Genomic DNA, 27,371 nt, shown 5'->3' with positions numbered 1-27,371 from the left:
ACAATAAACCCATGTCACAATGGAAAAGGGATTATAGAACTGAACAGAAAGAAACGCTGGGAATCAGGGCTACTGGCAACACCCCAAAAACAAAAATGACAATGGGCAGCCACCTCATGGGTGCATTGGAAGAGCTACTAAATTACTAATTATCTTTAATATGTTGACAAATACATCCAACTCATTGATAAATGTAAAACCGGGCAACACTAGTATCTAATACAATTTATTTTTTTCTAAAAGCTTTTGGTGTGTACAATGGTAGTGATTTACCAATGAAATGCAAATGTGCAGTAATCTGTAGTAACCAAATAGCAATAATCTTGGTCAGCCACAAACAAATTAGGCAAGGAAAGCATATATATGCCAAGATAGCTTAGATTTTGTAGGACAAAGAGACATGCCCTGTCAGAAAAGGGGCATTGCACCTTTGGAAAAGATTATGGTATGAAATTAAATGGAGGTTTTGTTTGTATAGATTGTGGTTGTGGCCAGATTTGTGCATGTGCGTATGCACAGCACATGACATTAAGTTAAAAGATCACAATAACATTTGTAATGTTAGTGCAATGCAAGTACACTAATGCTGTGATTAATTATTGCATTTCTTAAAAAAAAATTTGTAGATACATAACTGACATCAAAATGATCTCCAAATAGTCCTAGTAATAGTGCCAGTGACAAACATGTCAAACACATATGAGTTTTATAAACATGTTTTATTTATTTATTTAAATATATAACTATGGGTCACAAATGAGGCCTTAGGAGGGAATCTTATTGTGGGCAAATTCATTGCCAAGCCAAATATGAGCAGTTCCCATTGGTCTTCACTGCAGCGTGAACTTGCACAAAAGTGTAGTCTGGGGGTGTGACATGGGCTGCCATTGCCGGAATTTAAATGTTGCACCAATGGCAAACGATTACCCCCTTAGAGTTGAATCATCTGTGGTAACCATTACATGCCATGTATTTCAATAGAGCCTTATTTTGAAGTAGTATAATATTTATTGGATTAAATACTAGTCATTCGCTAACACCAGTCAGAAATAGTTGATATGAAAACCCTTTACTACAGTTTTTTTTTAAATCCAACAAAAATATATTTAAAACCCGCCTGTTCAAATTAACATTTAAACAACATAAAAAGGAAACATACAGCCAGGCACTTCCCAGATAAATACGCAGGATCTCCTGGGATTTGATAATTGCTAGTTGGGATTTACTGACACTTCCACATCCTCCCTGACGCGAGATCCCTCAAGAAGCAATAAGGAAGTTTTTCCAGCTAACAGGAGAGTAAGGAGACACAGCGCTGATGGATACATGGCTGGGTGGAAACTCGCACGCGCACTGATTTATGTAAGCTCTCAAAGTAAGTGTGATACTGACAAGTACGGCCATGCTATCCTAATGCATCAGATCCAAATGTAAGTACGGCTATCTCAGTATGAGGCCATTACCATAGGACCCGCAAGGATATTAATAGATCAGGTGTTCATCAGTAATGTAATGTAGAGCAGATGCTTCATACAAAATGAAATATGGATCCAATGAACAGAGGTACAAAGGCTAACTAGTTATTAAGAACACTTAGATTAGAATACATAGCAGCAACACCATATTTTACTTTGGTAACATATTGTGCCTTGGCAGCCAGCATCTGGGACTATGGGTTTCGGTCCAAGGAGCTCTGTAATTGGTCACAAAAATGGACGGAACGTGTCGCAGTTAATGCCATCAATGTATTTTAAATGTGCCTATTTAAAGATGAAATACACTGTGTTTGTAATGTATATATATATATATATATATATATATATATATATATATATATATATATACAAAATTCAAATCCGTGCAAAGTCAAAGACTATGGGGGGTATTCAATGTCAGGGTCACGGCAGTCGAGCTTGCTCGACCGCCGTGACCCAGTCCCGTTCTCGGTCAGCTCGACCGAGAACACGCAGGCGGGATTCAATGTCCCGCCTGCCGGGGAGTGAAAAGGGGGCGTGGCCGAGAGTTGCGGCCGGGAAGAGGCGAGCTGCAGCCGGCAGCTCGTCACTTCCCGGCTCGTTCTGCCGAGATACCCTGCTCAATGCTGTCGGGGAAGACAGCATTGAATAGGGCCCGGCGGACATCTCCCCCATGGGAGGTGCTCGCCGGAGATTGAATATCCCCCTATGACTTTTTGGAAAGAGTCCGTCCCAAATCATGCAGTGCAGATCACTTCACAAAAGGCTTGTCTCAGCCTCAATACCAAAGGTGCATGTAAAGGAAACAGAAGAAGGAGCGCAAATGTGAGTAAATTTATCACAAATTTACTAAAAGGTGTAATATCTCACATACACTTAAATAAAAAGCAATCAGCATAGGGTTTCACCGTTCACACACAGCACACTAGGGTCTGGGGGCTGGATCGCGAATCCGGCAGATGGAAACAGAGAGGCAGCGGCGTCCGTGTGTTCCACAGGAAAACTGAGACCGGACAGTGTACATGATCCCGTACATCAGAAGACCACTCCCCAACGCGTTTCGTCATTCAAGACTTCGTCACGAAGCTTCTCGAGTATAGTGGCTCACCAGGTGACGACCAGCTGATGAGGACGTATGGGTGTTTGCACACCAGGATTCTCCTTATCAGCTGGCCATCACCTGGTTGTTTCCTTCACGTGAGCCACTATACTCAAGAAGCCTCGCACGCACCGCTTATCACAACAAGCGGCTAAAGGTAGCTGCCGGACCGCCGCCTATCATCGGGCTCAATACCGGGTCCCGCACCACAGCTGCCTACACAGGGTTGAGCCACTGTTCCATCGGGCTCCCCTGCTGTTCCCCAAACTTCAGATCAATCGGAGGGTGAGCGCTATTGTTACTAATACCTCTAACAATTATTGCCATAAAATTAACACTGTTTGGCCTCTTGACTTTTGCGTGGACTGCTTACATGCTAATTTGGCCGAGTGATGTAGAATTTCACGGCTTGCACTAACCAAAAAGCTTGTTTTCTACAACAAATTGATGTAACCAGCGTGACAACCTAATTGTACAACCAACTTACATGATTAATCGGACATAATTGGATATATCCCAATATAATTAATGGAGTATACTTGCAAATGTATTCATCTATAAGATTTTAATTCTATTCTTATTTTTAGGCTTACTGTATTTTATATGTATGTATTGTATATTGTGTATTAAATGCATACATTTATGCCATATATTCTTCATAAAATTTAAATAAGTACAGTGTGTCCAGTGCACACTTTATTCAGCAAGGTGAATTTTTCTATTGTACCCAACTCAGAGCGCATGGTGTTTAATTTTCTTTTTCCTTTTAATCCTTTTTGTGAGTTCTAGCAAACTCATAGAATCACCTGCAGCAGCGGTGGTTACACACCTACAAATATTTCTATTTCAGTAATTTCTACGGTAATTCTAAAGCACCGGAATTTATAGGTCAGTAGAGGGTGTTTGATCACCACCTATTCACCTATACCCTTATCCGTAAATCCAGTAGTCTCCATTCTTTTTATCGGGGAGAAAGCCGGAGATAATGCTTATGGGTATGGGCTTGGGAATTAAAATCGTCTTTCCAAAACATATCCTCGTAATTTTCTTTCAGGCGCTAATCCCGAGAAATTCTACAGTGTGTAGAGACGATATAAGTGGATGACTACACCTGTCACAAGGTATGACAGTTCCCTGTAATAAACCAGTTATTAGATGTTTTACAATGACATTTATGGACTGGTACGTGACTTTATATAGCATTCAGTACAGCTCTTACTTTTCTTCACTTTTATTTGTGCCACAGAATACACAGATGAAATGTGTCCTCTGGGTTGGACCCACTTTTATTTCAGGCTAAATAGAATAAACAATTATAATTTATATAAAGATATTAGAATGCACAGTAGGAATCTCTAGTTATAAACCAATGATTACTCAACAGACTGACAAGACAGAGGATGGCTGTCATACTGTGGTGTGTCCATAACGGGGCACTTAATATAAGATAAAAGCCTGAGGGGGGTATTCAATGTTGGGTCACGGCTGTCGAGCTGGCCATGACAGACCGAAAATTTGCAGGTTTGATTCAATGTCCCGCCTGCAGCTGGATGAGAAGGAGGCGTGGCCATGAGCTGTGGCTGGGAAGAGGCAAGCTGCAGCTGGGAGCTCGTCCCTTCCTGGCCATTCTCGGCAGAACGAGCCCGAGATCCCCTGTTCAATACTGAATAGCCGCAGCCATCTCCCCCATCGGGAGATGGCTGCGGGAGATTGAATACCCCCTTGAGTATATGTATATTTAGGAGGAAAAACACAAAGGCCATCACAATAATTGCATACAACTTCCCACAATGCCTGGCGATTATTCTGTGAACATTAGGAACTTAAGCTGGATTTGAGTTGGTACACACACACACACACACACACACATATACACAAAAGTCCAATTATGGGGGGGGGGGTGCAATGCAGAAATGATCCACAAGGGTTAATTTGAGAAGATACTATACTGAAGTGTCATCTTCATTATTACAGTTGCAGCAGAAAGTAGATTAATTCAAGGGATTGCACACTGAGGTCTAATCCATTTGATGTAAATCAATGCATTGCACATTTAAATTGCCCTGCTTTCCTTCAGAAAAGTATATTGAAGTGATTCATTAGCCACTGAACTACTCACGAGAAATAGACCAATTCTCCAAGGCACGTCACTGCATCTCTGCTAGTCAAATTTAAACAGCAATCAGATCTACTAATAAGTCCTTTTTGCTGGCATTTACATCAGTGGAGAACATGATTCTTGACAATTCCGATTAAATTAATGAGGGTCAAATTCTTCTGGGGTAATATACTCCAGAAGTAATGCAGAAGTAGAGAGAGACACTCCTGCCACTCCACTGACCTATTTGTGAAGCACTTAGCGAGTATCTGAGTGGGAACCTCAGCGCAGGTGTTTCAGTCACACCCTGTGGTACAATATAGATTTTATGGATGTACGAAAATAGGCATTTTAATATCTGATGTGGAATTAATTATGTTATGAACTTGTAACTTATATGCTGACATCGTTAAAATGATTCAGTTGCTTGAACATTTGAGATATTTAAGGGAAAAAAAAAAACAAGACAAAAACTTGACCTCTTTTGAAGTTGGTTGTGTTTTTGCTTGTCTTCAGCTAGGGATATAATTGGCTGACAAGGTTTAATTAACAATTTCAAATTAAACTTTTTAACAGAAACATTTTAATATTAAGAGAATTTTGAGGATATTTTGATATTAATTTATCATATATGTTATTTCTAGAAGGTGATTCTTGGTAACAATCCCTTTTCTCCCTTCATACAGTACTTTACCAAAATTGATAAATGAAGTACCATATTAAAAATTACGTTTTCCGCTTCTGATGCATTGTTAATTTAAATGTTAAAAATAGATTTTGGCTGAATGCGACAATACAGCATGGCTAAGATGATCAGTTTTGCTCGGCTACTCAATTGCACCAATATTATATTATCCTTACGCTAAAAATTAATCGGTTATTCTTTCATCCTACTGCAAACCATCAACCTCTCTATAAAATGAATTGTATTTTATTCATATGCTAAAATTTTCGCACCACCTAGCATTTGTTAATGCGCCACCGACTTTTATCTTATGGCATCGGGTCTATCATATCGGGTCGCATCGCATCGCATCAGACCCGATTTTTAATTGTACAGCCACCCTGATGGGTGATTACTATGTTAAATGCACCCCCAGACCCGATTTTTCATTGTACAGCCACCCTGATAGGTGATAATGCACCCCTATTGTTAACGCCACCCCCATTATCAACGACAACCCGAAGCGCGGCGGTACGCGTCCTCCGACCTTTTCATACCCCCACTATCGACGATGGCGTGGAGTTGATTTTATATAGTGTGGCGAGCGCAGCGAGCCACCGAGCCCGAAGCGTGGCGAGCGGATGCGGATTGCTTCACATGTATTCCGCGTCCCCTCGCGGGCTCGCCACACTTCGGGCTCGGTGGCGCGCTGCGCTCGCCACACTATCTAAAATCAACTCCATGCCGACGTGGATAGTGGGGGTATGAAAAGGTCGGAGGACACGTACCGTCACCCCTCGTGGGCTCGCTGCTCTTTGGGTTGGCGTTGATAGTGCAGGTGGCGTTAACAATGGGGGTGCATTTAACACAGTAATCAATCACCCATGAGGGTGCCTGTACAATTAAAATCGGGTCTGGGGGTGCTTTTAACATAATAATCACCCATCAGGGTGCCTGTACAATGTAAAATCGGGTGTAATTGCGTCGCATCGCATGCCATTGTAATGGCATGCGATGCGACGCGATGTTAAAATTGTATAGGAAGCTCTTAAAACCCTAATATCGGGTCAAATCGGGTCCCATTGCATACCTTAACTAATGGTATGCGATTGGACCCGACGGGCGCCGTGCTAGGAAACAAGTACCTTTTTTTTACATTTTGAATATTTTATTGATCTGTGATTAGCATGTCACCGTAGTGGTTTTATTAGGCACATAAGTGGCATAGAAGCATGAGCAGGGATATTGTTCCATATATTGGACACAACTAAATAAATGTATTTTTTTTTATACAATATTGCCCCCATTATTGCGCAGTTCTATCCTTCATAAAATACTACACTTATCTTGTATATGACAATCACAATTCTTGATTGCATCATTTCGTTACTGTAGGTTATATCAGATAACATTATATTATAACGCATTTTTAAATAAGGTTTCTTTATGACACATGGACCGGATAATAAACTGACTATTTCCATTCAGACTACAGTGCGCACATCTACCAAAATATATGGACTGACAGATTGGTTAAATTATATATATATGACTTACATTTCTAATCAGACTTTTTTATTTTACTATAAATGCTTGTCCTAATACTTCATTTTGTACAGAGAACTACACTCATATTTCTATGCATATTTATATCTCCAGAGAAAGGAATAATCCAGCACCTGGCTGTAGGAGGCATGCATATAATTGGAATTTAATGTAAACCAATGATTAATTGTATTTAAATGTTGGAGCGTTCACTGAGTTTAAATCCCTCCAGGTAAGATTGAGTGTTGGTGGTGCTCCCCGGGTAAAATAGAAATGTCTAATAGAAACACTGGATCCGGCCAGCATGCAACTTTAAAGAAATAACCTTTCCTTGGGGATGCTTTTCATAAAAATATGTAAAAAATTAACTTTCAGTAATACATCTTAAAAATTGGTCATAGCCATAATATCCCTGGTTAATTAAGTTATTTCTTTAAACGTGGCCGCTGGCAGGATCTATAATTATATCTCCAAAGACTTTATAAGGAATAGTTTTCAAAATTTGAAAATGAATCATTGAAAATGATAGTATTGCATTAAAAATCAGTAACTATCAATAGTGTATCTGTCAGACATAGAACTAGCGTTCACTTGGCAAGGTTTACTCTGCTAAATATATGTGCAGAAAATAAAGTTCAAACACAATTCACCGTAATTATAAACAAGACTGATGCCAAACATCTCTGAATAGATTTTTTCATTTAAATAAACTGTCACCAACACATAGCGGATGCAACCATATGTAAAACAGGGAAGCGGTGCATTGGTGGAGCCCAATTAAAAAATATTCATAACATAAATATTATAAAAAGACATTTAAAAAGACTGTACCATAATTGCAATGCTTATATTTCATTTTATCCAAAATATAAAAATATTTGGAAATGTGACGTAAGTAGAAACAAACTATTAACAATATTTTTAGATTTTCTTTTTGAACTTACATAAATATCATTCCTGTTCCCCTTTTTTTCACACAAGTGAAGGGCATAGGGCACCGAGGATAATAATGCAGTATAGGTCAGGTTACAGTGTTCAGAATTAGTTTACAGTGTTTTTATTTTAAAATAGAAACATGTCTTTCTTGCACTTTTTGAAAATAGTGTAAAGGCCAATATACAATGGGTGATTTTGAGCTGAAAGCAGCTTAGTTTTGCTGTTTGAGCTGCGAAAACCGCTCAGCGTGTATGCACTGAGCCAGTGGTTCCCAAGTGCCTCAGGACACTTGCAGGGGTGCCTTGGGTTGGTGGACCTAGATCAATTCATATTATTTATGGCCAATGTACCAGGCAAAACCAGTGTGTGTGGCTGCCAATCATAATATATGTGGACAAACAGAAGCAAATCCTGCCCTTCACCACAGTGACATATACACACAATGTACTTAATTTAATATTTTTTTTTTCGGAATTTCTCGATAAGAAGCATTTGACCTAGGGTGCCTTGAAAATATTTTTAAGCACTAGGGTGCCGTGATTCAAAAAGGTTTGGAAACCACTGCACTGAGCAAGCGATTTTCAGTCCAGCGGTTTTCACCATAATTTTCACTGGCCAAAAACGCCCAGTGTGTAGGCACCTTTAAGCCCCATACACACAGAAATTAAAATATATCTCTCAGAAGGGCCTTTTTAACAAAATCTTTTAAAATATTGTCACATATGTACACTCAATATCATTAACGATATGTGTTACCACACTGTGTTAATGACCTTCTCCATCTGCTGTGCATGCAGGTCAATTCTGTCTACAAAGCCAACGACCCACATGTTCAGTTGGTCCCAGTGACGTCACTGAACAATATCGTTTACCGATATGTACTGTAGTACTGTGTGTACACTCAATATTATTTACTAGGGGCACCACCGATATAGGTAACTATATCGACGGTGCCCCTAGTCGTCTAGCGTTTATGAGGCTTAACAAGAGAGTCGAAGGAAAAGAGGAAAAAAATATAAGGAAAGGGAGGCGTGGACCAGAATTATTACACATTCTTCAAAATTCCAATGAAATCAACTAAGCATAAGGTAACATGATTAGTATAAATGTTTCCAATATTTATAAATTAAATTCCTTGTTTTCAACATTATGATTGTCTTGTAATCTCTGAATCACAAGTAATAAAATAATCCCACATTTGGTTACATTTATTTGGTCAGGAACATTAAAATCTATTTGCTACCTAAAAGGTCTTACAATATGATTAGAGACATAAAGCCTACTGTTCACCGGAAAAATATTCCCCCCAATCACATCTGTCTCTCTCAAATACCTACAAACGCAATAAGTGCCCATTATTGTGAAAGTTATTAACAGCTCTTTTATCTGAAGAAACTTGTTTTTAGGTTAGTGGACATTCAATACATCTCAGCAATCAACCGGGTGTAGTTCTAAGACCTAAAAGAAAAGACCTAAAAAAATATGGTCCGATAAATTGACTAAACACAATGATTTTTCTTTCAAACATAATTTGTAATTATAGACAGGAGACGGGGTCACCACAGAAGCACAACAGCTGACTTAGAATATTGTTTTACTGGGTCAAGGAGGATTTGTCCAACACAAGACTATAGATGAAGGGGCATCCCGCCCCGATTTTCCAACATCCGCCACCCGTTTTCACCCCTCTCCACCAGCTACCGTATTTTTATTAAACGCACATGCTCTAACATATGTGATTAGTAACGCAAAGGGCTGCTCTTGCGATAAGAACTGTCCTTTGCACTGCAGTGTCCTCCCTGGACTTCTGGCTGAGTGACAAGCCCCGGCCGCAGGGCATGCTGGGATTGATTCGCGACAGATCCCTCTGATAATGTTGTGAAGGGCAGCCCATAGGCTTCTATAGCGTATCCCAGCAAAAGCTGGCGATACCCTCATAAGCACTGCCCCGGCGTGTGGGCTTTAGAGCATCCGAAAATGTAGTAAAAAAAAGATAGCAAGGTTTTTACCTCACTTTTGCTTTAGAGCATCTCCCCCAAGGCGTTTTATGTTACATCGAATGTCATTGAATTTTTTTTTTAACACGGATTAATTTGCAGATTTATATCACGCAGTATAATTACATTTGTGTAGTGTTTTCTTGTTGTGCCTTACAATAATATTAATAGTATCATCCAATATATGCATATGGCTATATGAAAAACATTTGAATGATCTGTATTCTGCTCTACCACTAAACGCTCATAATTCAAAGCCCCAGAGCCGTCTATTTGTCTAACAATGCTCTGCTTACGCATGCAGCCCCCAGAACACACATAATAACAGGTAGAAGGTTCCTTAAGGAATTATGGTCCCTGTTTTCCATGCATCACCTGGTGTCTCTCTATAACAGTTCCATTTCTTTCACCAGTGATGTTTTTGTAATTAGGCCACAGTGTCATTCCGAGAGGCCTGCAGAGTATGCGAGTCACGTACTGTAGTTAATGCGAAGGACTGATTCTCTTGGAAAGTCTGTGCTAAGTGCAGTAAAATTAAGCTACTTAATTACATATAAAAACATACACATTACACTGCCAACGTTAAGACAACTAAGTTCTCTGAAAAAAATTAGCAAGACGGGCTCAGGAATTTGCTGGCCTGAAATGAACTGAAAAAACAAATGAAATAAATGCTGCTCACTCACTGCAAGGGAGTATGACTTAGGAAGCAGGTGGGATTGTTGTAATTTAGCGTTTACATGGCAAGTATTAGATAAACTCTCCTAAGTCTGCCCATACACTAATGCTATTGGATGCGAGATCGCAATGTGATGTCCCATCGCATCTGATCGCATTTTATAGTGCCTAAAGTGCCCTCTTCCAGCTCCTGATGTCGCATGCCATCTGCAATGCCACACTGGTGCTCGAAGAGGGCAGGTGGTGGAGTAGCATAGCACTGCAAAGGAGCACTGGGGGTGGTGGCAAACTTTTGAAAACATTTGAAACCACTGGGCGGCCCTCTGATTGGCTGAGAGAGCTCAGTGATTTAAACTGTTTTTTTTTTTTTTCCAAATACTGCCAATGAGAGCACCGCCCAGTGTATTAGCCTTTTTTTTTTAAATTCTGCTGCCGCCTCTCAGCCAATCAGTGGCCTCCCAGTGCTTTAAACTTTTTTTTTTTTTTTTAAATTTCGCCGCTGCAGACCCTAGCCAGTGCTCCTTCACATCGCTATGCTACACCGACGGACGCCGCCAGCATTCCCTCCGGCCCCCTCTCCCTGAACTCGACGCCTGCCGAAAGCGCTCCCTCTGCCCACCGGCCACCGATTGCATTCGAGCGATTGCATATGGTTAAAAACCACATGCGATTGCTCCTGCGATTCAATAGATAGTATGTGCAGCACATACTTTCTATCGACACAACATTCGAATGGCAGGCCCGCACTTCCTGTCGCATGGGACACAAAATGTGCATACAATCATTTGATTTATCAAACAGATGTGGTAGAAATCAAATGATTGTATGCAATTTGTAATAAGTGTATGGGCAATATTATTCTGTAGTCTAACCACACAAAGATGACCGAAAAGGCACCACTGGAAGACTATCACAGATGTGAATTGGATAGTAGCCTGGGCTCCTTGCTGAAAAGCATCAGATACTTTCCATTCACATCCAGTGGTACAAGTATAAGTATGACAAAATAAAGTGAACTTGTGGTGTAGAATCCGGTAATCTTGTGGAATTGCCATTACTGTCTAGCACAAAAAAAAACCCAATAAATAGGGTGGTATAAATGAATATACATATTATAGCACCATACCTCCTCCCATTATGTCCCCAAATGGAGACATGCCTGTATCATAATGGTGGTGGAGCTGAGAAATGACGGGGGCCTTACATTCCCTGGGAGCAGGCATTTGTGAGGCACTGAGCCACCAGTACCCGCCCTTCCCACTGATACACTAGTAGTGAGCATCAGTGCAATGTGCTCTCACCCGCCCACCATCACTATGTAAGTCAGGTCACTCTTCCACAGTGATAATTGGGAGGTATGCAACAATGTGTATTGTTATGGGCATTGGTGGTCTGTTATAACGGGGTTATCTTATTATCTGTGGTAATTTTAAGATACAAATGGACTGGAACAACTGAATTTCTATGATGGGCTTCCAAACATAAACAATTGAATTTCCCCATTGAGCTGGTTGCAACGGCAATTCATCAAAAACTAACTGGATTGCTATGAATAGGCATCTTATTGGTGCACAATAATGCCAGACACTGCACACAAGAGTTGTTATGGCGCTAACATTGGGAGGTGCTAAAATATTCTCCCTAACCTGACACCAATTCATTTTCAACTCTATGATTTCTTCTAACCTGGAACAGATGCCTTGCTGAACCATTTGAACAAGTATGGGGACTATGTGGATAAATAATCTATACCAAGGCCATGACACAAATCTGTAAAAGAGTTAAAGATGCCTGCATAGTTCTGCCCTTATAAATGATTTACAAAGTACACATCGAGACCCCGCCTAACACTATCTTGCATAGTTTTAGTGTAATGGACATGATGGTCCATAATTAAATCATCTTACACTTTCACGTGCTCCCTCACCATCAGGTTGATATCTATACCTCTATGCAGGGGAATATAAAAATTGTGGGCCCCGAAGTAATATTTTAAAGTGAGATACTTCTCTCGACCGCAGTAGTGCCCTAGTTACTTCTCTCGACCGCAGTAGTGCCCTAGTTGTTTTATGCCCTTGTCCACACAGTGCTTTACGAGCATTTTCAGTAACCTGGTAGACAACTTTATGACGTCAGTGCATTTAAATTAGTACCCCCCGTTAGGCCCTATAGCAATGGTACAAACTGCACCTACTATACCTATGGCCATATATACTAATACATAAGATTGTCTCACATTGTCTTTTCGTTTAAAATTATTGATTACTTTTTGATATTTTTGGCTTGCACAACCAACACCAGCGTAGGATCTTTTGCTGTCAAGAAAGACACATGCTTTTAATTACATAAGGGAAAACTAAAGGAGTCATATTTTGGGGCTTTTCAAAGAGTGAATTGAAACTCTTCCGGGAGAGATAGTGACATTGGAAATGTGGCCATTGAAGCAAGTTAAGAGTACACCACAATCCTGTAGTCACTGATGCAGTCAATGAAGTTTAAAAACTAAAAGCTCTCCAAAGCTATACTTTGATTTAACCCTTTCAGGTCCAACGTCTAGTCAGGCTCAACAGCCCTAGTGCTAGTAGCAGATACAATGGAGAGCCACTTTAAAACAAAAAACTTTAACATCATTCAACATTCAATGTAGACAACTTTTGAATAATTAAAAATAAATACAATTTATTGAAACATTTAAACCAGACTGGACTGCAAAGGGTTAAACTATTAGTATGTATTACCCAGCTGTGCAAGTACAAAAACGATGGCAAGTACAAGAATACTTGGCCTGGGTTTGGTTTCACCGCTGTAATTCTACAAAAATCAAGCACTATAAAAATTAGATCAAACCATTTAACATCACAATCTAACATCAAGGTTTCTCATTTCGTGTGGCTACCTTAATGCGGATCTATAATTATAAATGCTTGTAAATTGCAAACAGCCTAAAAATCAAATCTGTGTTTAAATATAAAAAGTGCACAAATTGTATATTTTGCTATAATGCACAGAATAAATGTTTATTTCAGTTCCTATTAAAATGCTTAGAACAATTGAACAGCTCTTACTGTAAAACGGTAACGTCAACAGGTGACCCTAAGGCCACATTTGACACTCTGCAACCCTCCAGGTCCTTTCTGCTTTATTGTCTGATGTTTTTGTCGTACTTTATAATGCTTGTATGAAATACCGGCCTATATTTTATTACAGATTGACATAACTTTATTTTATAAAAGTTATTATTTTAACTTATTACTGAGGTAGAGTGTAATGTGCTGGCCTTCTGAAGACTATTACACAGCCCCTGCGGGTTGTCTATCAGTTCAGAACAAGGTGGTGTGTACAAAAAAGCAATATTTCGGAATGTAAAAATTAAAATTGTCAACAATAAGTTGTTAAAACAATTGTTGGTACTCTTTACCTAGCACGGCGCCCATCGCGGGCATCGCGGCCATCAAATGCACTAAAAAACGGGTGCGACGCGATGCCCGCAATTTCCCATAGGGAACAATGTTAAAAGTGTGATTGGACGCGATTTTACTGTTCAATGCCCGCGATTTTTCCATAGAAAACAATGTTAAATGGGCCACAGAGCCCAAATAGTCCCCCTGAAGTCTGAAATGGCCCCCACAATTGTTAACGCCACCCCACGATCAACGTGAACCCGAAGCGTGGCGAGCGCAGCTAGCCCGCGAGGGGCGGCGGTACGCGTCCTCCGACCTTTTCATACCCCCACTATCCACGTTGGCGTGGAGTTGAGAATGGAATAGTGTGGCGAGCGCAGCGAGCCACCGAGCCCGAAGCGTGGCGAGCGCAGCGAGCCCCGCGAGGGGACGCGGATACCTTCACAGGTAAACGTGTCCCTTCGCGGGCTTCACAGGTATCCGCGTGCGCTCGCCACGCTTCGGGCTCGGTGCGCTCGCCACACTATTCTATTCTCAACTCCACGCCGACGTGGATAGTGGGAGTATGAATAGGTCGGAGGACGCGTACCGCCGCCCCTCGCGGGCTCGCTGCGCTCGCCCCGCTTCGGGTTCACGTTGATCGTGGGGTGGAGTTAACAATTGTGGGGGCCATTTCAGACTTCAGGGAGACTATTAGGGCTCTGTGGCCCATTTAACATTGTTTCCTATGGAAAAATCGCGGGCATTGAGGCATTGAACAGTAAAATCGCGTCCAATCACACTTTTAACATTGATCCCTATGGGAAATCGCGGGCATCGCGTCGCACCCGTTTTTTTAGTGCATGCGATGGCCGCGATGCCCGCGATTTTTTACCCCCGATGACCGCGATGGACATCGTGGGCGCCGTTCTAGGAAAAGAGTACCCAATTGTTAAATAGAATATAACATTTGTGGTTAAGGACACACAATTTCAGTTGTGATGCACAGGAGTAAAACAAAGGCAAATGTAACCTGCACTAAAATAAACAAAAACCAGCAGCAGCAACAACAACAACATTTACTATTAGCAGACAAATACATGAATACACAAATGTTCTGGGTGGTAGAACAGGAACTGATTACCAAATGTTTGTTTTAGTGGTTCATTAACAAACCCTCCCATTTTTACTCTAAACTAATAAAATGGGCTCTACAATTTTTTTTTTATAAATATAGGTTGATATTATTTTGCATTATGTTTCTTCTTTAATACCAATAATTTTTTTTTAAATAATAATCTTCTAGCCATCACCAATGGAATCTTAAGAGATAATAAAAACAACCAAAATGGTGTGTACACACGGTACAATCCAGCATGAGATTTTGACTATATAGTCAAAATCGTATGCAGATCGCATGCAGATCACACCGGTTTCCGATGCGTGCTCCTGAGACAGCACAAATTGAAACCCAGATAGACAGGGCAGCAATGACTATATAGTGCAGATCTAAAGCAGATAGCATGAATTGTATGTAAATAGTAGAGTTAGCAAAGATTGTATAGCAAGTCGCAGAGCAAAGGAATCTCACCATGTGTACACACCATAAGAGAGATATGAATGCTTGACTAATAATATAATACAATGGAATTTAGCTGTTAACATACAGTTTGGACGAAGGCCTGTTTACGTATTTAATATGTTTGGACCTATCTTAATCCTGAATTCAGTTAAACTGTACAAATCTGACATTATGCATTTATGTAATATCACTGTGTGCCATTGTGCTGTTGTTACTGTACTTACAGGCATTATTCCCTTTCTTATATAATGCAAACATCAAGTGTGTATTTATAAACGCAAAGATGTACATTCAATGTGAGCAGTCTATTGAAGCAAGTAGAATTGGATTGACGTACAGTAGGATGGCTAAACACAGTCCTATTGTATTTGCTTCATTACATTTAGGATTCCTATAATGCACAAGTTATGGCTAGAGTATATATGTACATATGTACATATACATATATATATATATATATCACATATCTTGTAACTAACTCATAGTTTAAATCATAAGGATGTAAAAAGTATCTTCCTACATCCGTACAGTAAACAAGTTAGCATGTTACTGCAGCATACAGACGTGTTCCAGTTTATATGTACAGTATATATTATCACCACTTGTGGTACATTCTTACTATTAAAGAATAAGTTGAATTGTGGAGCTCTTCCTCCAGACACAATAAATACATTGAAAATAAGGATGGACAATCATCTAATAGTTAAAAACATCCAGGAGTACAAGCAACAACCATAATTTGTCCAAAATTAAATCACAATACACAATTTATATATAAGAATGTAACACATAGACAGTACCCGTCTAAACCAAAGAACTTGATGGATGGATGTCTTTATTCAGCCTTAACTACTATGTAACTATGTAACTATATTACTTCAGCATCAAATCTACATGGAAATACATCATTGTTTTGTTTTTCATATTTCAAAGTAAGACAAGTACTTCAATAACATTACACACACACACACATCATTTATTTTTTATAATTTTGTATAATACCAATTGGGTATTTTCCATAACGGTGATAATTCATAGATTTCCACTGCTAATGATCTCTGAGTACTCCCCTATTAGATAGCACAATTAATTTATGTACACGAACGTCACTTTAACACAGCAGCAAATAAAACGTCATAAACACAGCAGCAAGTATACTACATTCTATGACATCCACTTACAGGACAACTGACGTAGATAAGAACACAATAATGTTTACTAATGGGTGTATATTTACCATGTATACGGTAAATATAGTGCTACTCATTGTAATTTGTATAATTAAGAATCTGCAATTATACAAGTGCTACAATTTTACAGTCTGTGAGATATACAGACACTGTCTGTGAGATCTTTTAAACAGTGACATCCCAGATAAAACATTCTTTCATTGACAGTAAAAGGTGCAGATAACCATGTGTGAGGATGCTCTCAGAATTCTAGCACACCTGAATTCTAGCACAGACTCCTGGAAGCCAACGTGTTCTTAATCTGCAAAGCACGTTCCAGTAAAATTTAATATTCAGTGCACAGACCAATACATTTATGGAGGGAGATGAAATGTTTATTATCAGGGGTGTTAATTAGTTCACCTCCAGATCATATAATAATACACCAACTAGTGTTAAGGTTACTTCATTATTTTGGAAAAGCACAGTAGGATTTATTTTGTACATGGAGAAATTGCTGCACCTTCATTTATTCTCTTTAGTACCAAATGTAAAGCTGGAATTTTCCTATGTGAAAACAATATGGATTATAAAGGAACGGTTTAATGAAGGGGATGTGCGGATTGATAAATGAACAAGATATAATGAAAGTTGTTTTAACCCTTGCGGGACATAATATAATTAGCATGGTAGAAAAGAGTACTAAAAATCTACTAAATATTGGAGGTGCAATCCAGAACATCAAAAGCTAGGGCAGTCATACAGAATTCCGCCATATATGACAAAGGTAAAACATTTCTCTGCAGGAAAACAGAGTAAGTGTTTAGTGAACTGCAGGCATAGTAAATGCATATGGACTAACGGTGCAGATTACCTATAATGGGGCAAAAGATGGGAACAATGATTTGAGGGTCTGAGTACAATCTGGGTGCCAGCATTATTTAACGGCGTGCCTCTGCATTCAAGGAGGTTTGGTATCATCATGCAGGGAATTTGCAGAAGATTTTTTTTACTTACTTATTTTAAAACGTAACATATAAACTTTTGCTTCATTTTTGGAAGCACAGCCCACAAAACTGTACAGTTGTAATGGTCTATGTTACAAACGTTAAGTACATTGCTAGAGTACATAACCTGTTACAATACTGCCTAAAATGTTTGTAGAGCATACATAATAAAATAAAAAAATACAGATACAAGCATAACATATAGCTTATACATAGCTTATTGTCTGACATTGCAGATCGCATTACATTTTACCAAACACCAATGACAACTTGATGTGATCACAAAATGACAGTACCCAGGAAGCACTGTGGGTTAACAACAAGCTTGCTCTGAAACAAGCCAAGTGAGAAATCCTTTTTCTCAGCATTTCTTATAGCTGTGACACCTGCTCTATAATGCAAACTTTCATATTCACAGGAATTTGCTGCAGCCTCATTTATTTTACATACATATGGTTATACTAATACTACTGAGAGGCACTTGATCCCCTTCAGGGTCTGATTTAAGGTGTGTGTAAGGGGGGGGGGGGCTATGCCATCTAATCTGTTGGGGCCCCTACCATTAAAGTGGTCAATAAAATATGCTTCCACTGTTAATAAAAAAGTATCATGTGCTTTAAGTGTGTAAGTGCCCCTAGTTCACATTACACCATGCAGAACCCCAGTTATCATTATGCCACACACAAACCCCCAGTTCTCATCACCACACTGGTGATGTAGCTGTGTACTGAGGGGTTGCCCAGTGTGTGGGTGACCCTGGGTGACCTCCTCAGCCGCTCTACTGATTTTAACACCCTTAAGCGCCCCCAGTTCACATTAAACCATGTAGAACCCCAGTTCTCATTATGCCACCCATAACACCCAATTCTCATTATGCCACAGTGCCCGCCGCACTGGTGATGTAGCTGGGTATTGAGGGGTCACCCAGTGTGTGTGGGGGTGCCCAGGGTGACCTCCCTAGCTGCTCTACTGGTCACTGATCCTCTTTGTGCTCCAGGCAAAGGGGTGACCCAACCAAGGGGTGGCACAGGGTTAGGGGAGAGATAAGTGTCACTGACCTCAGGGGTCTCAGTTTGATCTCCTTCTTGTTGTCCACCACAGCTGGGACACAGTTGGTCAGCTCCGTCCAGTCTGCGTGCAGCCCACAGCTCCATCCAGTAGAGAACCTGGAGAAGAGCCAGGTCTCCTTCTTGCCCGGTCTGTGGCAGGTGCACTTCTTCTGGCCGGCCTTGCACTCGCAGGGCTGCTCCAGGCGGATGTTCCTGACCAGGTGGCGACCAAACGTGGTGCCCCCGGTCTTCTGGATGTGCAGGAAGACAATCAGGTCATCCCCGTTGATGTTGAAGTCCACCTTCCTTAGCAAGTCGTCCACGCTGAAATTGAACCTGGGCAGGAATTTGCTGGGGCTGTCATCTTCTGCCCAGTAGGGGTCCACCAGAGAGGAGCTGAACGCTTGCAGCCTGAGCTGCTGGCACTCCGTGCCCGGGCACACATACTGCAGGACGATCACTGCAAACAGAAAGACTATCACCAGGGCCAGCAGCAGCTTGTTGGACTTGTCATCCATGTTCTTGGTGCCAGCGGAGGTCTAAGAGCATTACGACCAAGCGGGGTTACATGGGGGCTGGGAAGGTGCAATAGGGGTCTGCATCATGGCTCCAGAACAATAAGCCCAGACTGGGACATGGTCCCTTTCTTCTCCTCAGCAGCAGCAGCAGCAGCAGCCCAGGCGTGAAGTCCCTTCTACAATAATGCACACACGGCTGGAGACAGCAGCAGCAATGTGCACACCCCTATCTCACAACTCATCCATACACTCAGCACACTCCCCTCCTCTCATTCCTCCAGTATCTGGCAGCCCCTCCCCAGCATCAGTGCCCGGCCTCCTTGGTAAATGCAGTGCCAGCCCCCTGTCTGACTGCACAGGAGAGAACGGCTGGGAGCTTGCCGTGTACATCAGCAGCGTGTGTGTCTCTTTTCTCATAGCTTTTTGTAGTGGAAATCTAGGAAAACAACCTTGCCAATACATTATTCCTGTCACAGAGAACAGCTGGCTGCTGTACCTCTTGCTTTTGCAAATAAATGTCCTATTGTATGCCATTTACTGCAATATTAACACATAGGTTGAATGCAATTTTGATCATGCTACAACTTTACAATCACTTGATTATCTGTCAATCTATTATATCAGGAATCTTCCCCTTGTTTTAGGCAGGTACACAGACAGAAAGTAGACAGTGACTGTAGGGATTCACAGAATGTCAAAGGCAACCATGTCGACATTTTTAATATGCTGACGTTCAATATGTTGCCACTTGTACCATGTTGACACACATAATTGTCAACATATGAAATATCGGTACTCTTTACTTAGAAGGGCGCCCATCTCGGGCATCTCGGGGATTGAATGCACTAAAAAATCGGGTGCGATCAACCGACGAGATGCCCGAGATTTCCCATAGGGAACAATGTTAAATGTCTCAATTGACCCGATTTTCCTGTTCAATGCCTCAATTGACCCAATTTTTCCATAGGAAACAATGTTAAATAGGCACCCTGAAGTGAATAATGGCCACCCGAATTGTTAACGCCACCCCACGATCAACGTCAACCCGATGCGTGGCGAGCGCAGCAAGCCCGCGAGGGGCGGCGGTACGCGTCCTACGACCTTTTCATTCCCCCACTATCCACGTCGGCGTGGAGTTGAGAATAGAAAGTGTGGCGAGCGCAGCGAGCCACCGAGCCCGAAGCGTGGCGAGCGGACGCGGATACCTTCACAGGTATCCGCGTCCCCTCGCGGGCTTCACAGCTGTCCGCGTACCCTCGCGGGGCTCGCTGCGCTCGCCACGCTTCGCGCTCGCCACACTTTCTATTCTCAACTCCACGCCGACGTGGATAGTGGGGGTATGAAAAGGTCGTAGGATGCGTACCGCCGCCCCTCGCGGGCTCGCTGCGCTCGCCACGCATCGGGTTGACGTTGATCGTGGGGTGGCGTTAACAATTCGGGTGGCCATTATACACTTCAGGGTGCCTATTTGGCCTCTGTGGCCCTCTTAACATTGTTTCCTATGGAAAAATCGGGTCAATTGAGGCATTGAACAGGAAAATTGGGTCAATTGAGACATTTAACATTGTTCCCTATGGGAAATCTCGGGCATCTCGTCGGTTGATCGCACCCGATTTTTTAGTGCATTCAATCCCCGAGATGCCCGAGATTTTTTACTAACGATGCCCACGATCAAAATCGTGGGCGCCCTTCTAAGTAAAGAGTACCGAAATATCTACCTAGTCATACTTTTGGCAATACAAATGTTAGGGTTATCATTAGGCTTTAAAGTAGGTGTTAACATTGTGAACATGTCGACTATGTCAAAGTTGACAGGTTGCAAGTTGCTGTGATACATGTCGCCATAATGACCTTGTAGACATGTGCTCTGCCGACATGCAGTACATTTCAATGAATCATTTTGAACCTGTCAGGTAATCCATTTAACAGGATCTGCCACTGTGTATTGCTATAATAATGTGTTTGAGAAATATCATATTACATTGTAGTTTTGATTCCTGATGCAAATGAGCTTGCCTGTTATCGGGACTAAGTAAAAACCGGACCCGGACAAAACACCGGAATGCCGGACCGGACATCAAACTATGCATTCTGGAGCTTGTAGTGTCCGGTCTGGGGGGTGTCCCATTCAGGAGGTTGTTTTTCCCAGGGGGATGCCTGTGATAGCTTTCACCAGGGACATGGGGAAGGGGAGATTACAGCCTCCCAATGTGGTCTGGAATGTTCCAGTTTTTGCTACATGCCCAGACCATACAGGGAGGCTTTATTCTCTCCCCCCCCCCCCCTCCTCCTCTCCGGGATACGGTCATTGGGTCTACAGCAAGTTGGTCGACAAGCATTGGATTGACATCGTTAGGTCGACATGGGTCAAGGTCGACATGGGTCTAGGTTGACATGGGTTTAGGTCAACAAGTCATTAAGTTGACACAAGCATTAGGTCGACAGTGTCTAGGTCAACAGTCAAAAGGTCGACATGGGTTTTTTCTGTTTTTTGAGCCGACGTGCCGACAGGCGGTATTTCATGCCCTACCATCCACTAGGGCATGGTAGGAGAATAAAATAGTGTGTCGAGCGCAGCGAGGCACCGTGCTCAAAGAATAGCAAGTGAAGCGAGCGATGCGAGGGGATGCGGTGCACTGGAAACTGTGTCCATGTCCACTGTGTCAACATTCGGGTAAAAAAACTGTGAAAAACCACATATCGACCTTTTGGCTGTTGACCTAGATATCATCGACCTAATGCTTGTGTCGACCTATTGACCTGTCAACCTAAACCCATGTCAACATAGACCAATGTTGACCTTGTCCCATGTTGATCTTGAACCACGTCGACCTTTCCCCATATTGAACTAACGGTGTCGACCTAATGCTTGTCGACCAACTTGTCACAGGCACACACACCCCTCCCACACAACCCCCAAGGACCGGACACTACAAGCTCCGGAATGCAGAGTTTGATTTCCGGTCGGGCATTTCGGGGTCTTGTCCAGGTCCGTTTTTTTACCCATACCCCCTGTTATCACAGTTCTCCTTCCCTTGGAGTAAGAGAGCCCCTGTTCCTTTGCTGCCCTGAGCTTGATGGTTATGTACTATACTTGCTTAATTATAAGAATGAGAATATCTGTCCCATTGATCAATAAACATTTGTGGCTTATTCCCCGAAAAAATTCAGGAGGGTACAAATATTTAGTATTACTCCAATGTATGAAGGAGGATCTACTGTGGTCCCTCTATTCCCGACAGCACCTGCAACCCCCATAGATACCTTATGCAATGCTGTTAGATTTACAAAGCCCTGTTACGCAAAGCATCAGCCTGTGATCGCAAAAGAGCACTGGTAGAGGAATGTACCCTCACAATGACCGCCAAACATGTGTGGTCAGTGGACCCGGCACTGAAGACATCACAGCCTTTCAGAACATGTAAAATACATCAGGTCATGTATGTGAGCAGTACAGTATGTAGGATGAGTTGAATTAAAATTTTTGGTTTACTGGGCCCCTTACATGAATCTTCCCATTTCTCCATCCCCCTAATTCATTGATTGTTAACTGCCACTGTAATAAAATGAAGAAGTATTTAACTAGAAAATGGACAAGATTGAAGGTATGACACTGTGGGCCAGATGCACCAAGCTTTATACAGATGTAGCCAGGCTTGTTGTTGCTGGCACCAGTCGCCCGTATCTGGTGGCTGGCGCGTGGTGCGCGCATGGACGCTCATGCATCCATTGCCAGGAATGGGACGCGTGAGCACCACATTCGGCAGACTTCATGAGCTTGGCTCCATCTGTAGCTGTGTTTAAATAATTACAGGAACCAGCTGATTGGTTGGTGGTTTATCACTCTCCATTTGATCACTTTTCAAGGCATAGTACATTTCGCCCTATGACCATTGTTTTTAAGGCCACTATACTGCCTGTCACTATCACTAGTGATAGCTTGTGTCGTGATAGCCTAACAGCATTTGGAATGTGTCTTGCTCTAACCACAAATTGTTTAAGCCAATAAAGAACACTAGTAAATGTTTGAGGTGGAGACGTACAGAGCGCTACTGAGCAGTCTCCAATATGGTGCCTCATGAGAATATCCTCAATTCTCTTACCAACATACTGTAGCCACCAGTAATATTATTATGTGGCTCCATCTTGTTACTGTCCATGAGTGACATAGGGCGGTATTCAATGTGAATACTGGCGACGTGCAGCGAATCCTGTTTAGGATTCGCTGCACATTCGCCACTACTCGCTGCGTTCCGGAGCCTCGCCGGCTCCGGTATTCAACGAGTCAGGGGCTCGCTGCACCTGACTGGCGAATTTGAGCTCCTGCGGCGGACGCCGCAGGGAGCCTGAGGACGGTGGCAGGCAGGGAGATGGAAGTCTCCCTGCCTGCCCCAGAATGTTTGTGGGGGGGAGGTGGGCTCCCCGGGAGCCAGGCAGCACAGGCTGCCCCCCGGGGGTGCCAGCAGGGGACCGGGTATATTCACTACACCGATCATGCATATGTAATGATCGGGTGAAGTGAATATATGAATATCTAATGAGCGGCTCGGCTCCGGTCCCCTGCTGGCTGCTCTGTGTAAAAAAAAAAAAATTTTTTTTTTAATTAAATATATATTCAAAAATAGCATGCCCCTCCTCAGAATAAAATTCCAGATTTTTTTACACCAATTTTAAAAAACAAAACACTTTATTTTAAAAGTTCACCTTCCACTTCACCATAAAAAGATAGCGATTGCTACTCGGTGAATCATGGCGAAAAAAACCTTGAAATGTATTCGCCATCTGGTCATTGAATAGGGTGATTCACCGTTTTAGTCAGAAATTCGCCTTACAGCACAAAATCGCCATAAAAACCTGGCGAATCAGCCTCATTGAATACCGCCCATAGTGGTAGACGGATGTCTCCTTAGCTTCAAAGACTGTGGCACCATTACCCGCAAATACCTCTGTTCCAGCACCACTGCTGCATCCCAGAGACAGTCTCCGGCTGGCGATCTGTCTGGACCCTGCTACGCTTCATGTCCTACTCCATCAGTGTAACAAGGATTATGGCTGTGTTACCACACTGCCTTGGCTAATCTACATTGGACTGCTTGTTTGGTCATTTTACCAACCATTTTACTCTGTACAATTATTTTCAACAGTAAACAATCAACTAACAAAACAAAGGCAAACACAGGTGTATGACGTGTACTTGCTATTTTTGCAAAACAGCTGCAGCAGGTACCTACCGTAGCCGGCCTTATTCTCAGCTTGTCATAGATATTTACAAAGTTTCTTAATTTGTCTCTTTACCAATACACATAGGGCCTGATTTACAGTTGTATGCTAATGCTGCTGAAGAGGATGTGCAAAAATATGCTGAATGAACAGTCAATGGATTTTCCATAGAGATGTCCACCAGAGCCTTCGCAGCTACAGCATCAATGCATACCTCCCAACTTCTGTGCTGATGAAATAGGGAGGTATGCATTGATGCGCCCGAAAAGAGGGCGGGACGTATGTCAATGAGGGTGTGACTTATGCTAATTAGCCGTGACCTCATTTTCATACGAGAATAGACGCTGTGTGCATGCGCACAGTGTCTATTCTATTAGATTGAGGGGTCTCCCAACTGCCACCCCCCGCAGCGGGACAATGCCTGCCCCGGGTGGGACAGGACCCGAAAATCGGGACTGTCCGGCTGTAATCGTGACAGTTGGGAGGTATGTCAATGCAGATCCGGAAAACAGATCGTCCGTCGCAGCTCATATGTCATTTGGCGGCTCAGTGGCGTAACAAAGGCCCTGCAGACCTGCGGGGCTATTGATGCACTGCCCTGCCTTTCCCCGCTGCTTGCTGCCGCTGGATCTATGGCCGGGACTGGCATATCTACTTTTGTCTGCAGTCCCGACTCCCGGCTCTACTCCTGGCTGCCTCCTGCTAATGATCCACACAAAATGTCCACCTCCTTACAGCAGACAATTTTTGAGGATGCTAGAAGATGCGGCGGCCTCCTCTAGCATCCTCACAAACAGTCTGCTGTTAGGGCAGCCATTTTGTGAGGGCCATTTTCATTAGCAGGAGCCAAGAGGAGCGCAGGGACCGCAGACAAGTAGATCTGCGGGCCCCGGCGGCGGTGGTAAGCAGCAGAGTAAGGCAGGGTTGGGGGGGGCAGGCAGGCTTTATTGTACCAGTGTCGGGCTTTATTTTATGGGGGGCGCTTGTTTTATCGTTACGCCACTGTAGCGGCTGATAAAGGACGCAAAAATGGTCTAGACACGCCTGGCTTTTTGCCACCAATCCACAGTTCCTCCCACAAAGCGGACTCTTCCTGTCAATCACTTACTAATAAATTCTCATTGTAAATTGATCACTGCTCAATCGCATTGTGGCAACTACACAGGTGGCGTACACTGATAATCACGCAATTGCAAAAACATCAGCAGAGCATACACCTCTGAATCAGGCCCATAGTACACTGCTAGTAAGATTTTAAAGACCTTCGGAATAGAGGGTTGTTAGATTCACAGAAACTTTAGGTCTAGAATACAAATAAAGAGAAATGCTGTGAATGGTTTATTTATAGGTTACAGTTATCAAAATTGAAAGTATGTATTTTTGATGCAGTTCAAGTGAACTTCAAGACCTTTTGGCATTATTATTTGTGTATGCCTTGGATAATGTGTTTGTGATAACTACAGCTACATCTACTCTTCCCTGCATGTCGTACATATGTTCCTGTTCATGTTAACAGTTTGAGGCTTATTTAACATCACTATCTGATTGATATGTTTTGTAGAATGTGTTTGTAAGAAATTGTTCTCTGCAAATTAATCCCAATATATCAATGTTGCTCGATGATTTGCTCTCCTATTTAATCATTCAGTGTTCAATAAACATTCCCAGGAATAAAGAATAATGTTCATTTGGTGTTATTTATTTCAGTCTGTTAATATTATTATCCCATACATTCTAAAGCAAGTCCTCAGTAGAAATATATCCTTTTGTTGGGCTGAATACATGGAGATTGTAATGTAGATTGATTTATAACTGATGGAATACCATTTAGGGTAACGTGTAAGTCACCGGAGGTCATTTATGATTCAAAACATTTACCCTTTGTTCTAACATTACATTTGTACTTTATCATCAGTCTCCACAGCTGGTGAAGCCTGTGGTTTGTAAGACGCTGCCAACATATAGGTTGCTCACTAACATTATATCCAACATAACAGTGGCGTAAGTTCGTCCCAGTTACCCAGAGGCAAGATAAATATTGGTGCCCCCCCACTCACACACACCATCTTATATAAATATATGTATGCATGTGTGTATGTATATGTTCAGACTACAGTGTGACGTGTCTATGGTCCTGCTAGGAGTGGGAGTCAGTCACAGAAGCAATATCGATAACTTTCAATTAACTGTTTCAAACTCACAGGGAAGTAGAGGTGCCCCCTTAGGAGCAGGAGCCCGGCGGCAGATGACTCCATTGCCTCCCAGAGTTCTGCCTCTGCAACATAATGTATATGTGCTTCATTAAAGTAAAGTACTGTACAGCCATCCATGTATCACTGCTCCAACTACTTAATAATAATAATAATAATATTTTATTTATTATAATTATTATTATTATTGTTATTATGAAATTACTATTTTTTTCCGCCTGGGTCTTTGCATTGCAAATCCATGGATTGTCAAAACAAAATATTTTGATTAATGCCCACATAATGCAACTTGCGAAGTCCAAAAGGACATTGAGCATGACAACTCACCAACATACTCTGACACCATAACGTAGCCCACCAGGAGCTCAGAGATACTGTAGGTGACAAAAATCTAATTAGTGGGAAGAAATTTGTTGGTTCTTGGCATAAAGGGCCTAATTCATCACCATTCGGAATGGGGCGAAATCGTTCTCGGTTGCCAGGCTGTTCATTGCGGGGAGGGAGGGGGACAACTGCTGCTTACCAACCGGTGTTGAATCACCCCAAAATACATTGGTAGCCCAATTACGCTGCTTGATTAAAATTTTAGATGAAAATGTATCTATATCATTACAAATAACAATTAAAAAATGCTCATATTTATTTGACCAACTGTTAGAGATACTGTAAAATGCTGGGTGTGGTATGACTGCCCGACAATCGGGATCCCAACAGTCAGTATACCGACATAGGAATCCCGACTGC

At 42.0% G+C, this 27,371-nt stretch overlaps 1 protein-coding gene across 1 annotated transcript in view; it reads right to left on the bottom strand.

Moving 5' to 3' along the window:
- HS6ST2 (heparan sulfate 6-O-sulfotransferase 2) overlaps window positions 1-19,462 on the bottom strand; it is a 297,379-nt gene extending 277,917 nt beyond the window's left edge. Inside the window, exon 1 of the mRNA XM_083159533.1 lies at window positions 18,689-19,462. Coding sequence (XP_083015659.1) covers window positions 18,689-19,197 — 509 coding nt within the window. The 5' untranslated portion in view covers window positions 19,198-19,462. The remainder of the gene's footprint in view (window positions 1-18,688) is intronic.
- Window positions 19,463-27,371: the final 7,909 nt, after the last annotated feature.

The sequence above is a fragment of the Crinia signifera genome, chromosome 9 (genome assembly GCF_055691185.1).
Source record: "Crinia signifera chromosome 9, ASM5569118v1, whole genome shotgun sequence".
In the NCBI taxonomy this organism is placed as follows: Eukaryota; Metazoa; Chordata; class Amphibia; order Anura; family Myobatrachidae; genus Crinia; species Crinia signifera.
Note: the sequence above shows the minus strand (reverse complement) of the source record. Positions and strands in the feature narration are given on the sequence as shown.